Below are 14338 nucleotides of genomic sequence, written 5' to 3' on the forward strand. Positions count from 1 at the left end.
CAGCTCTGGGCGCTGCGGTGGTTTTGTGGCTCCCGCTCTCACGCAACCAGCAGCCGCCGCCCGGCATCACCTGGCACCGCACGCGCCACTAGCACCAAATCAATCAAATACCTGGCGTTCTGACCCCATTGCCACGTAGCTGTGAAGTCCTGGGGCACCACGTCCCGGCTGCTGCACCAACAAGGCCACCAAACAGCTGCAGTCTGCCACGCTTATACAAGAGATGCAATTGTAACAGCCACTTACTGCAAGATTCGCTGGTTTCACCTACAGATCAATAACCCAGAAATGACAACAAACACCTGACAGTGTTAAAAATACACATTTATTACTCCACATACGCAATGGCTTCTCGCAGTATCTGCAAAAACACAAACGTGTCATAACTTAAATATTTTGTGACATGGCAAAATTTTCATGCAATAAAATTACAGGAATGTATTAACATAAAATACAAAGATATATTTATATATATTTCCACTGAAATATTTCCAAAAAATACCCTACCAAGGCATCGGGATTCCAGTACTGTCCAATGGCAAGTTCCTATTATTGGCCTTTTTGCTATTATTTTATTACTCGTATTCTCTTTTTGGCAAGGTATAGAGTAATAAAAAACTGGCAACAGAAGAAACATCAGGACCTGATCTGACATTTGTTTTCTAGGCAAAATTCCCAGTGAAGTCTGTGGAATTCAATGGAAACACTTAAAAATATGCAACTTTGCAAAACTTCATAATACGACAGAGGTAAGAAAACAAACTTATGGCAAGGAATTTAAGGAGAACAATTTATAGGCAATGTAGGCTTTTCACAGCAAATAATGGCACACCCTGTATAAATCTGTCATACAAAAAATACGTGTATTTAAATATTTATCTACAGAAAATTATTGTATTGTGGTTGTGGTGGAGATGTAAACCAGAGCTGCTACCGGCTCCTTTAGGCTCTGCACGGGGGGTTGGTACCAGGAGTGTCTCAGGACTGCCCGGTGAGCTTTGCTCACACCGGGAGCTGCACCAGGCTCCGTCACACACGCGAGACGGTGCCGGGGACGGTTTGCAGCAGCAACGTGACAGCACGTCACCGCGGGGCGGCCAGGGCCACGCAGGCTCCTGTCCCCGCAGGAGCGGCGCCATGGGCCGAGCTTTGCACAGGCTGGCCCTGGGACAGCCAGCGGGGATGGGGACACGGGGATGGGGACACGCACAGGAGGGGCCCGGATGGCAGCGGCACAGCAGGACCCAGCGCATTGAAACCCATCACGGGGAGTCTGACAACGAAGCAAACACATATCTGTTTCTTACTGTTTTTCTGTCTTTTCTTGTACTTTCATCTCCGCAGACCAGGCACAAACAGGTGTCAGTAACTTAGCGGGACCTGGGGAAGTTACGCCCATGCATTAATTAAGATAGATAAGGAGTACCTCAGTTACAGTGTGTTCACAGCGGCGCTGCGGCTCAGCACAGCGATCCTGGCGGTCTGTGTCCTGCGGGGTCTCTGGATGAGCAGCTTCCCGTGCAGACACTCCGGTGGTGCTTCCCCGGCAGCCAGAACCTGCACACTCAATTCCCCTGGGAAGGAGCAATCGCGGCCGCCCCCTGCAGCCTTCCCGCCTTCTGCCTCCTGCTGCTGAGGAGGTTTTGCACCATTTACCCAGGAAGAGCAGTGCTGAAAAGGGAACACGAATGACCAACGAGGAGAGGGTCTGGGTGATAAACACCCACTTCAGGAGCCAGCTCCTCCCTACACACACCCGCCTCAACCTCCAGAAAGTGATGAAAACGTCTGATTAGACCTGTCCTACCAAACCGCCAACACTTCTTCTGGCCCGAGAGCTTTTGGTTGAACAGGATCTATTTGCATCTCTCACAGACAGGATGGTTTGGTCAAAAAAATAAGTTACGCTCCTTGTTATTCTGACAGTCCAAACTTTAGTCATTATTTACAGAAAGATGATAAATAGTGCAATGGAGTTTACTGAAAAAAACCCTATCGGTACCAGTGGAGTAATCATCTGTAATGTACAAGTCCTGAATGAACAGGTGGTTTTGACGCTCATTCTGCACCTCCTGCCCCAGCTGGGCCCTGGCAGGCGCAGCAGCAGGCGAGCAGAGGCAAATCAGAGCTGCTCTTGATGTGGCTTTGTGACTTGAGACTGAAGTGTTATTACTACATTGGGGGCTGCGCGGCTGGCGCCGGGGACACGAGGGTGGCAGAGGGACAAGGGCCGGGCTGCCCGCGCCAGCTGTGCCCGCGCCAGCTGTGCCCACACACCTCAGCGCTCCTCTCAAAGACCTCTACCAAATTTTGGTTCTGCACAATTTTAGCCACATGCTGATTTCCACATAAAACTGTGGAAAATAAATGCATTGCGTCATTTTTCATATAAAGTTGTTTAGGATCAGTTACACCTCTCTATTTTATTCGCGGAAACGAAAAACGCAACAAAATTTGTCCTGAAAGAGTTTGCACCTCTTAAAAACATCTCTCCATTTTTGCATGACAAATACGCAGTAAGGATGCGAACCCTGCAGCCTCCTCGTGTCCGGCAGCAAACGGGTGTTGCCGGTCTGAACTGAACGCAGCCCTGAGGAAAGCCCCGTGTGCCGCAGCAGCCGCTGGTCGCAGCAGAACCCCAGGCTCGTTTCTAGCCACAGTAACCAAAAGCCACTCCACAGCAGATTAAGCAACTAATATAGTAAAGGCTTCTGAAACAAGAGGCAACAGCCACATCTGGAGCAAGTTAAGGAGACCTCCCGTCTTAAGTTAAAACAGGTATTGGTAAATTATATACAGTACTTTACACTAAAAATAAAGTAAATCGAAGGGTGAAATAAGATACTCCCCTCTTTCATAAGCAAGCAGCATTGCAAGGCCACCCACTTGGCCTCCAGTAAAAACTGGACCTGTGACAAGCTGTGTCCTCTAAACCTGGGCAAACAACCAAACCCTCCGGTTGTTCCACAGCTCCTCGCCACTCACAGCAGCTATATGAACAAAGAAATTATTTTAAATACATTCTGCATCTCAGTTACATGTTTGATCATTATCCAGCCCCAGGAGAATTCATGGAGTGCACAAAAAACACTTATTTGCCCCAAGTCAGGCAAGAAACTCTGAGAGGTGAGGAGAGGAGAGGACAAGGACGTACCTGGGATGTCCTTATGCTGCAGGACCCAACAGCTCGGGGCTGCCAGGAGCCTGTGCCACCCGCCACAGCCCCGAGAGGCCCCAGGGCTGCTCCGACTTACACGAGGATCGCCTGTCCCTACAGCAGCCTTCACAAACAGAGAACACCCAAGTGAAATTCAAACCACCTGCTCAGCCTTCCTCCCTCGCCACACCTGCTCCCTGTCTTCCTTGTTGTGCTCAAGGATGTAACTTCTTTTCTTGTCACCTTACTGCATTAAAAACACGTGTGGATCAGCAACCTGATGCTAAAAAAGAACAAGTAAAGAAGTTGATCTACCTCCTCCGACAAGTTGCATAGCAAGTATCTTTACCCGCGCCAGGCAGCCCATGTGCTGAACTGGCGATGCGTTCAATCCGGGAGCGCAGTTCTGTAAGAACTCTCTCTCTCTTCTGCTACAGCTCCCGGCGGCCGGAGCACAGCCCGCGGTGCTCGGCGCAGCCGTGGCGCGGGCCGGCGGCCCTGGCCGCACCGCAGCCTAGCTGCTGCCCGACGAGCAGACCGAGCTGCACATGTTCAGGTTGGAGGTCTCGGACTCGGCCTCCGTCTCGGCTTCGTCGGTGGTCTCGGGGAGGGACACGGACTCACTCGTCGGCTCTTGGCTCTTCTTTAGCCTGTGCGGAGCAGAGCAACGGGCGTTACACGGGCATCCCCAGGTCAAACGCCCGCAGAAGGAGCGGGTGAGCAGGGTCTGCAGCAGTCAGCGTGCCCATGCGCCGCTCCTGAGAGGGGCCTACAGCACACTCGTGGGGAATGAGCACACACGGAGCACAGAAAAGGTCCCGACAGGGGCCAACGTATCAGCAAAACACACTGAGATGCTCCGAAATACTCCGCAATGACCTGCAAGGCTCCAGCCTCAGCTGCCCACCAGCTGGGGCCACGGCCGGGGCAGCGGGGTCCCTGCTCAGCCCCGCGGCAGCTCCTGCTTCCCTGAGCAGCCAGCGTCCCCCGGGAAAGCAGCTGCTCCAGCTCCAGCGCTTCCACTGCCCACTCATGCCCTGCAGAGGTTTTAGCACGTTCCTCGCCTTCACTTTCCAAAACATCACCCTCTGAAAGCAGGATGGGTGAGAAGATGCCACGGGGGAACTGAAGCAGTATCACATACATATGTTAAGTCCCAGAAGTGTCTCTGCAGCATATTTTATTTAATTATCCCTGATCTTATCTCCCATTTTGGTCAGAACTGCTCTCCACACAGAGGCAGCACCCGAGCTCCCCGCTGACGTGTCACCTGGGGCTAAGCCAGTGGCAGGTGCTCCCAGCTGCCATCCACTGCAGCTCGATCCCAAGGGAAGGCAGGAAAATGAGCATTTTTTCTTTAAAAAAATATATTCTGCACACTCACTTCTCTCTGTTAAAGATGACAAAGTCTTGCTGGATAGCTTCAAGGCATTCTTGGAGATAGTCGTTCTCCTGTTGAAGAGAAACAATCCATGCACAAGCAGTCCCAAATCCATGGCACTGCTGCCAGCTGCGTGCACAGAGCAAAACCTGTGTGCACCCCCAAAAGCTCAGCCGAAACAGCTGCTGGGAACAGCACAGCCCTCTGCCCTCACGGCTCCCACCAGAGGCTCGTTTCACCCGTGAGGTGACGTTTTCCATCAAACACAGACAGCACACTGTTCTCCAGATAAACGCAACACATTCATCTGTGCACTGTGCTTTTGGGAGGGCGATCTGCCCGCAGGAAGGAAAGCCAGCCCGGGGACAGACCAGCACAAAGCCTGCCTGAGTCCTCACGCAGGGACACTGGTCTCCAGCCCAGGCCACCTCGCCCGCCCTCGTGTCACCCACCCGCACAGCCCGGCCACGGCAAGGGACAGACCCTGCCCGGTGCTGGAGCCCCGCGCTGGGTCGTGCAGGCACCGCCCTGAGAGGTACCTGCAAATTTGCTTATTCTGGTTTTTGTTCCTCCCTCGCTTCCCGATTTGTTCTTTTACAGTAAGTGCCATTGATCGCAGCATTAACTCCCGCTGAAGAGGGCAGGGATGCATTGCAGTTAATTGGCGCAGACAACGGGACAGGTAAAACCCTGCCGGTGTCCCCTGCTGCTCTCAGACAGGCCGTGGGACAATGGGACAGGTAAAACGCTGCCGGTGTCCCCTGCTGCTCTCAGGCCATGGTCCTGCTCTCGCTGGGGGAGCAACGTTTATTCCCTTTCCTGGGGTTTGAACAGTTCTGAGGCACCACACAGGGACGGTGGGTGACCTGCATTTGCTCTGCCTGGCACAGCACCTTGCCTGCAGACACCCTCGCAAACCCCTGCAGGACAGCCTCTTCTCCCAGCCGGCCGTTACCGCAGAAAGCACTTACAGACTGTGAGCTGTCTTTGCTGTTATCCCTCGACTTGCTCTTCGCCAGCCTCTTCTTCTTCTTGTGCAGGGGCCTGGACTCCAGGATCATCTCCTCCAGCTCGAAGGTGGGGTCGCAGTGCAGGCGGCCCTTCTGCGGGACACAGACACGCACCGCGCGTGAGGCGCCGCACGGACCCTCCGCAGCACACGCCGAGCGCGGCTCCCCGTCAGAAAGCCTCTGCTGGACACGGCGGCTCCTCCGACAAGCGCCGACCCGCTGGGGCTGACGCAGCTCGCTCCTACTCACGTTGGGGACGAAGCCCGGCTCCACGCGCTTCTCGCAGACGTCGCTCCAGACCACGCCGGACAGGTACGCGGAGGCCTGGACGTCGGCCAGGCAGGAGAAGCGATGCTCGGGGTTCACCGTCAGCAGCTGCGAGGGAAGAGCGTTCCCGTCAGAGAGAGAAAAGGAGCCCAGCAGCATCACCGTGCAGGACGCCGGTGGTGCAGCCGTGCAGCAGCCTCTCTGTCATGGGAAATGGGTCACTTACTCGAAAAAGAAATATTAGGAAAACGTTCTGGAGGTTGTAAAAGCAGATGGCCAAAAATCCCGTAGCGTGAGCTCCTGACTGGCGCAGGTTTGCTCCTCCCGTGCACACCTGCGATGCAGGACCCTTCACGCAGCCCCTGGCACTGCCACCGCGCACCCTCCTCCCCCGGCAGGGACAGACCTTGCTCTCCTGTGCTTCCCCCACAGGCTCGTTTCGGTTTCCATCTGCACGTGTCCTATTTTCACTACCACTTCTGTGACACCAGGGGATAGTGATACTGCTCCATTTATCACACACATAGGTTACTCAGCACTGAGAAAAACATTGCAGATGATCGCTTGATCTGCTGGGACAGCAGTCTGAGGACAGAGACGGTTTTTCAAAGAATTCAGCCCCATGCGCTGCGCTCAGCTGACCTGAGTTACAGCTTCCAGGACTGCTGGAGGGGTGTCTGAGGCATGTCTAACGAGGAGATGCGTCTAACGGGGAGGTGTAACTAACACAGGATCTGGGCTTCCAGAAAGCCCTGTGCCTGGTCTCCCGCTGTGCAAATCCCCCTCGAAGCTGAGCCGCTGCCACCTTTGCAGCGCATCCCAGCCCCCGCGGTGTCCCTCCTCTCCCACACCCAGGACGCGCTGGTGCCACCATCGCCGCGGTGTGACACCCACCCTCGCCCCCTCCACGAGCTGCCTCCCACCTCTGCACCAGCTCTGCCCATTTGCCAGAGCACCTCCAATCTGAGTCCTGACCTCCAGCCGCCCCAGCTCGGTTTTGGGCATCCACAAACACTCTCCCAGCCGACGGATGTCTGCGGTAGGACCTCTACAACATGCCCAGCTAGGGCTGTTTCCTTTAATTCTAGGCACGCTTATAGGTGGTTACAACCTTTTTGCAGAAAATAAAGTCAGCATGAGTGTTTTTCCAATGCCAAAGGCAGCTCTGCAAGAGCAGGTAATGGTCACTGTGCTCACAGCCAGGTGCCCAAGCAAGGGGACATCGTGAGGGGCGCGAGGTACAGACAGCTTGATCAGCAGCTGCTGCCTGGGGAGCTTCTCTGCTGCTTTTTCACCGCATAAAATTATCTTCATCTTTAAAGCAAAAGGGGGGAATTCCCAGTCCCCAGGTAAGGCTGCAGCAATGGGCTGGGCTGCCCCAGCAGGCGCAGGGCCGGGGTGTCCCCAGCACAGAACGCAGCGCTTCGGGGGACGCAGGCCCCCAGGCCGAGGTGGCTGCTGGCATTCATTCCCCTGGGAGATGCTGAATCCCCGCAGGTCTCCTGGCCCGGCTGCGGCAGCCCAGCAGATGGCAATGCCAGCCCGCTCAATGTGCTCAGCCCCAGCACAGCACAGCCTGCTTCTCCTTAAAACAAAACCTCATCATGGAAATGTCCACCCAACATTAACTGACATCAGAGCCACTTATTTGCTGTCAGAACTGTGTATGTCTTTTTTATAGCACGCTCATCAGCTACTTTTCTAAGTTCTCAAGCAAGCAGCAGCCAAAACGCAGCCTGCACGCCAAACCAACGCGTTCATTGTGCGGCAGCACGAGGACAGCTGGCCCAGGTAGGAACTGCAGTGTCACACCAAAACCAGCTTTTTTCCTTCCCTTGCTGTCAAATGTAATGCATCTTATTACAGGGATAATAAACAAACAAAACGAGATTAATCAAAGCCATAAAAATTAGTCCTATTTAAATTTTACATTATTAATTAATATGCTGACAGTTTTGCAGCTTGCCCCACACACACTGCAGCTAACGTACAATGTAAGGACCACCTACCTTTCTCAACAGAGCCACCATTTCTTTTGACCACGCCGATGAGTACTGAACGCTCACAGTGCTGAAGAGCTGAACTAGAGACTCCACGGGGTTGTTGGAGTGGATGTCATACGGTCTCTGGGGGAAAAAAGCAGCAAGGTGAGGACAGCTCCGTGTCCTTGTGCAGCGAGCCCGAGAGCGCGTCCCGAGCCCGTACCCAGCCCCGCAGCAGCTCGTAAGCCATGATGCCCAGCGACCACCAGTCCACCTCGAAGGAGTAGCCCGTCCCGCCGCTCAGGAAGGAATGGAAAATCTCCGGGGCTGAACAGAGAGGACAAAACGCAAGAGGTTATTCGCTGACTTCCATTTGTTTCTATTTCAGTATCTCACGTAAGTCAGTATGTAAACCTTGTGGTGATCTTTATGCACTAGTGCCTGAGGGGAGGCTTTGCAAGCAGGGTGAGCAGCAGTGACAGCAGTGATAGCAGCGTCCCTGCCCTCACTGGGTTACCGGGCACACGCCAGGAGAGCCCGCCCAGCCCAGCACACGAGGGACGGCAGAAACCTGGCGTTGCGGGGACCACCACGTCCCAGCCCCACCGGGACCACCACGTCCCAGCCCCATCGGGACCACCATGTCCCAGCCCTATTGGGATCACCACGTCCCAGCCCCACCGGGACCACCACGTCCCAGCCCCATCAGGATCACCACATCCCAGCCTCACCGGGACCACCATGTCCCAGCCCCACCAGCACCACCACATCCCAGCGCTGAGCAGGGACAATGTACTGACAGCAACTCATTCGCTCTGGAGTTTCACTTCTCCAAGCGTCAGGTTCCACCGAATGACTAGGCGCATGCATTAACGTGATAAATTAATTCTGGGGCTTTGTCACAGACAGGGACTGTCAGGCAACATGCGGTGAGCGCTCTTGAAGTGTAAAATACAGATGTAAGGAAGAGCTGTTATTTCTTACCCATGTATGGCTTTGTTCCAGCTAATGCAGTTGCTCTTTCACCGTCCCGAATTATTGTTGCAATATTAAAATCTGTTAAATGTGCATGACCTTAAACAAAGACGCATTTTAAGAAGGAATTAATCACAGTGCAGAACAGCGGCAATGCACAGGCAGAATATAATAACAACCTAATACATTTGTTCCATAAGCCCTGAGGCTTTCCCAGGATCTCAGGCTGGCCCTGGATTTAATGGTGGCCAGCGCTGGTCTTGATTTGAACTCACACCTGGAGCAAGGCAGTAACCCACAGCAGCTCCAGCGCTTGGTCAGATTGCTCCAGCCCGCAGAGACAACACTACACTACAGTACTGTCCTGGCCGCACCGATCACAGCCCTGGAACCGATGAGAGCCATTGACCCGCAGCGACCCAGAGCCCCAGAGCGGAACCAGCGCTGCCGCTCTGCACAGAACAGCCAACCCGGACACGTCAGCTCAACGAAATCCTGACAGTGCTCCCCAAACCCTGCGCCTGTGCGAAGAAATGATTCAGACACTGCAGAAAGCGCTGGAACACCTGTTTCTACTTTCTCTGTCATCAGGACCGAAAGTTAAAATCCAGAAAATGTCATTATTTTCAAGCCAGCCATACAGAAAACCCACCACTTGGCCTTCTGGGAGCCACTCTGTGCTCTCTATGTACACGGCAGCTATGAAAGCGGTGTGTACATCCCAGACCACCTTGTCCTATGGAATCTTCCCTGACATCTCCTCTTTCCCATTTGTGTTTGGGCTTTATACCCTGCACTGTTTTCTAATGAACTTTCATGCAAGTGCAAGCTTTGGTTTTTCCAAGGCTTTGCAATAAAACTCAGAAGGTTTGGAGCCTGAGAGATTATGTCATCATTTTATAAGATCTCCTGCTGGAAAAGAGGTCGTTACAGGATCTCCTATGGTATTTGCTTATGTAGGCCACTGAGACAGTATTACCAATAGATCATAGAATGCAGAATACGAGGCTGGAAGGGACACAAGGATCACCTGGTCCAACCTACCTTGCTCATCGAGGAGGATGTTGTCTGGTTTGACGTCTCTGGAAAAAGAAGCAAGGTTACAGCAAGATGAAACCTCAGTCAGAAGGATGCACCTTAACAACAAACCTGCAGCTTTTTTATCTGTCAAAAACTAGGAACAAATAGAAGGAAAATACACTAACATGAGAGAAGCCCCACTATGATGCACCAGAAATATGCTTTTCCTGGGCAACCGGGGAAAAAAAGTGGGAGCATTGGACTTGTTCAGGCATCGTTTCCAAGGAAAATCAGGAACACAATACTGGGCCTGTTTCCATGAAGCCCTTGATGGCTGTGAAACCCGGGCTGGGAGGAGCCGTCAGCCCTCAGCAGAGTCAGGCTTCCTCTGAGACGGGGCAGGACGGGGGCACAGGCTGCCCAGGACCAGCACCGCCCGTCCCCTGACGGGCACTGGTGGCATTCAGCAGAGCCAGCGTCGCCCACGGGCACCTCCCGCCGGCGAGCGAGAGCCGGCCGGGTACCCGCGGGTAAGCTGCGGGTGTGGATAACGCCCCGCGGGTACCTGTGGATGATGTGCTGACTCCGCAGGTAGTCGAGCGCCAGCGCCATCTCGCAGATGTAGAGTTTGACTGTTTCTTCCGTGAACTGGACGTTCTGCTGCAGGTGGTAGCGCAGGTCGCCGCCCAGCAGCAGGTCCACCACCATGAACATGTCCTCCTCGTCCTGGAAGGAGTACCTGGGGGTGCACGAGTCAGACCCAGCGGGTCCCTCTCCTCACACCGCAGCTGCAAACCTGCCCGCTGCCAGCACGTGCCGGCTTCGCCATCACACCTTTCTAACGCAGCAAGCGCGGCTCAAGACGTGTCTTGTCTTTCACCTCTGGCTGCCCTGAGTGATGCTGCCCCACTACCTGCAGCGCTGCAGGCAGAGCCCGGGCTTCGCTACCCAGCTGCTGCAGAGACACTTTGCATTTTCAGTGGTGAACAATCTGATAAACCTATACTGAAAATATTTCTGCCTATCCTGAAAAAGGACTGGAAAACACAAGTGCCAATTTAACCGTAAAAACCAGAAAAAGATTGATATTTACTGTAGAGTAAAACGCCTCTCTAAATGTGCAGTGGATCCTGCAGCAGACTGACAGCAGCGAGGATACACCACACAACAGCGTTCAATTGTTATATTTGGTGACAGTATTCCTGAGGAAAGCGTATGTGGGATTGTATAATCCTTATGAATCACACACTCCTGCTCTCATCTTAAACGTAGGCATATTCTAAAGTAGGAGCCGGCAGGGAAAAGGCTGATTGAAACACTCATCCCAAACCAACCAGCGATCTGAGGATACAATGCACCATTTCCCAAAGCTTGTTAATTTGTTCATCATGCAAAATTTGATAGTGATATATCTGAGCTCTACGGGAATACATTTGATTTGGCCAGTGGACCTGTTGCCCTTGCTGCCCCAGCCGCTCTCCAGCAAAAGGCCATGCACCTGATAATTCAAAGCAATCTCATATGTTTTTTCAGTCACAGGTCAGTAAAACCAGTGACATTTCACATTGCTCCATACTAACGCAATTGTGTGTGCACTGGCAAAAACCGTCCTTGTTACTGGGTAACGTTGTGGGATCTCATTTTAAAAAATTCCCTCAAATCAGGCTGAAATGTAACCAATAGCTTTAGTTAGTAATGCTTTGGAAATGCCCCGTCTAGTACAAGCTGACGGGTGCTGTATCTCCTTGGCCGCCTCACAACTGCATTAATTCCTTGCTGCGGAGCCGCTTTGCAGGGCCTGCGCAGACCAGCCAGGGTCAGGACAGCTTTAAACCAGCCCTAAACCCGCTGGAGTTAGGACCGACCTTAGTAACGCTCCACTGAGCACACTGGCTACGGCTGGCAGCAGTTCTGTGTATTTAAACCATTAGCCAATCTCTGTGAGATCGAGTCCTTTAGAGGGACCAAATACTGTGCGAAACACTATATTCTGTGTAACTTTTGTATTAATAAAAGTTATAAATCATCCTCTCTAAAAATGCTGGTTTCTTTGACTTTTCAAGCTGTTATTTACTACAAGAATTGGCCACAGGCAGGACCCGATTGCCAGAGACTGTCACGGTTGTCAGTATCTCCACACAATGGGATGGACCATCTCCTGCCCAGCAGTCACCGGGAGCACCAGACACCCTAGCCAAACTGCACCCCCCGCGCACCACGCTGCCAACGCAGTGCACGGCTGAATTGGTAGTGGGGCCCCTGAGGAGGGATGTGACAGTGACATCAGCAAGGAGGCTGTGAAAACACACGAAGGCTTTCCATGGACAAAGAGAAGCTAAGCCGTTTTAACATGTTTGATGCCATAACGTTCAGTATCTCCTGTGCCATGTTTCCTGAACACATGTCACGTTACCACAGGCTGTCACTGCGACACTGTGACATCCGTGACCCCGAGGACGGGGACACCGCGGCTGGGTGAGCCCCAGAGGCAGGGAGAGGAGCCGCTCACCAGAGATTCACCAGGAACACGTGCTCGATCTCCTGCAGGATTTCCAGCTCTCGGAACACGTTGCGAACCTCGTCTCTTTCGATGCACTGCTGTTTGTTCATGTACTTCATGGCGTACATCTTCTCAGTGTCCCTCTTCTGTACGATACACACCTAAAGCACCGCACAAGGGGGAGGAAAAAAGAGATTTAGTACAATGTTCCATGTCCTCGCTTGCTGCTTTGCCAGGCTGAGCCCCGCAGCGCTCAGCACTTCTGCCCTGCTATCGAATACTCCTGGTCCCCCGGCTGTGACTTGGGACGCACAGGTATGAGCACTTCTCCCCCAGCCCCGGCTCCGTTCTGCTCACAGCGCGGCTCCCCACCTCCGGCAGATTGGTTTTCATCTGCGGCGTACAAAGCTGCGCTCTGAAGGGTCAAAACAAGCCCATTTGTTTTAGCAGAAAGCCATTAGCACGTCCATTTGTTACCAACAACAACCGCCGCGCCCCAGCAATGCGGCGGGACTCTGTCCCTGCCAGACGGACCCTCCTGCTCGGGTGTCACGGCCCCAGGGCCCCACACACCCAGCCCGGCCCCACACACCCAGCCCGGCCCCCCGCCCCAGGAGTGCCGAGCCACCCGTCCTCCTGGCACCAACAATGCCTTAGTTACCACGGTCACTATTTTTAAAATACCTAATTAGTTATCAAGGTAACTATTTTTAAATGAAATAATGACATTTCTACATCCGGTATAATTACATCTCTCCTCTTTTAATTACCAGACGTGCCCGGGATTACAATGCACTGGATGTATTTTCTTTGAGAAAGAACTAATTTGGCTTTTTTGGTCGTGCAGCCTGTATGTGGAGCAGCACCGGGAGGCTGAGCCGGGAGGCCGGTGAGAGAGCAGGTGACAAATCCAGCCAGGACACGGGACTCCGGGGGCAGAAAGCACGGCAGACAGACGGGAGCCGCAGAACTCTGCCGCGCTTCTCAATCGCTGCCATTAATAACCATTTGCAAGTGCTAATGGCGCACAATATCATATCAGCAAGGACGCGCTACAGCAAGAAGGTGACAAAATAATAGGTGGTTATCGTTAGCCTGATAAAAACACCCCAATTAGCGAAGCACACTGTGAAATTACGGGGACAATTTTGCAGTCATCATCACAATTACAGTAAGAACGAGAACTCTGCATTGCAATATCTTCAGGCTCGGCGCAGACCTGAGGGTTCGGGCTCCCTTCTCGGGCAGCCTGACCCCAGCAGGTCTCTCCGGTGGAAGCCGCGCATTGCTGTGGCATGGCCGGCACAGCCCATGGCCACGATGACACAGCTGGGCCACCGCAGCCCCGCTGTCCCCAGAGCATAGCACACGGTGAACCCAGCGCACGGCACACACTGTCCCCAGGGCACGGCACACGCTGTCCCCATGACACGGCACACGCTGTCCCCATGACACGGCACACGCTGTCCCCATCCCCATGGCACGGCACACGCTGTCCCCAGGGCACGGCACACGCTGTCCCCATGGCACGGCACACGCTGTCCCCATCCCCATGGCACGGCACACGCTGTCCCCAGGGCACGGCACATGCTGTCCCCATGGCACGGCACACGGTGTCCCCAGCGCACGACACACGCTGTCCCCAGGGCACGGCACACGCTGTCCCCATCCCCATGGCACGGCACACGGTGTCCCCAGGGCACGGCACATGCTGTCCCCATGGCACGGCACACGGTGTCCCCAGCGCACGACACACGCTGTCCCCAGGGCACGGCACACGCTGTCCCCATCCCCATGGCACAGCACACGGTGTCCCCAGGGCACGGCACACTCTGTCCCCAGAGCACGGCACACGCTGTCCCCAGGGCACGGCACACGGTGTCCCCAGCCCTGTCCCCGCTGGAACAGGCCCCTCCAGTGCAAAGCTTGTGGGGACTGTCAGGGACTGTCTACAACACAACATACGGTGAAACCTCAGCTTCCTGCAATAATGGCAATATGAACCTAGTGCAAAGCAAAGCACCAGCAGCATCCAGCCCCTGCCTC

The 14338-nt window shown here is 53.9% G+C and overlaps 1 protein-coding gene across 1 annotated transcript in view; it reads right to left on the bottom strand.

Moving 5' to 3' along the window:
- Nucleotides 1-3671: 3671 nt before the first annotated feature.
- Nucleotides 3672-14338, bottom strand: part of STK32C (serine/threonine kinase 32C) — a gene marked incomplete at both ends in the record, with an annotated part of 69493 nt that continues 58826 nt past the window's right edge. Inside the window, 10 exons of the mRNA XM_080348140.1 lie at nucleotides 3672-3807; nucleotides 4542-4609; nucleotides 5510-5641; nucleotides 5798-5923; nucleotides 7825-7941; nucleotides 8021-8124; nucleotides 8782-8871; nucleotides 9817-9854; nucleotides 10358-10531; nucleotides 12302-12453. Coding sequence (XP_080204266.1) covers nucleotides 3672-3807; nucleotides 4542-4609; nucleotides 5510-5641; nucleotides 5798-5923; nucleotides 7825-7941; nucleotides 8021-8124; nucleotides 8782-8871; nucleotides 9817-9854; nucleotides 10358-10531; nucleotides 12302-12453 — 1137 coding nt within the window. The remainder of the gene's footprint in view (nucleotides 3808-4541; nucleotides 4610-5509; nucleotides 5642-5797; nucleotides 5924-7824; nucleotides 7942-8020; nucleotides 8125-8781; nucleotides 8872-9816; nucleotides 9855-10357; nucleotides 10532-12301; nucleotides 12454-14338) is intronic.

Source organism: Nesoenas mayeri (assembly GCF_963082525.1).
Source record: "Nesoenas mayeri genome assembly, chromosome: 7".
In the NCBI taxonomy this organism is placed as follows: domain Eukaryota; kingdom Metazoa; phylum Chordata; class Aves; order Columbiformes; family Columbidae; genus Nesoenas; species Nesoenas mayeri.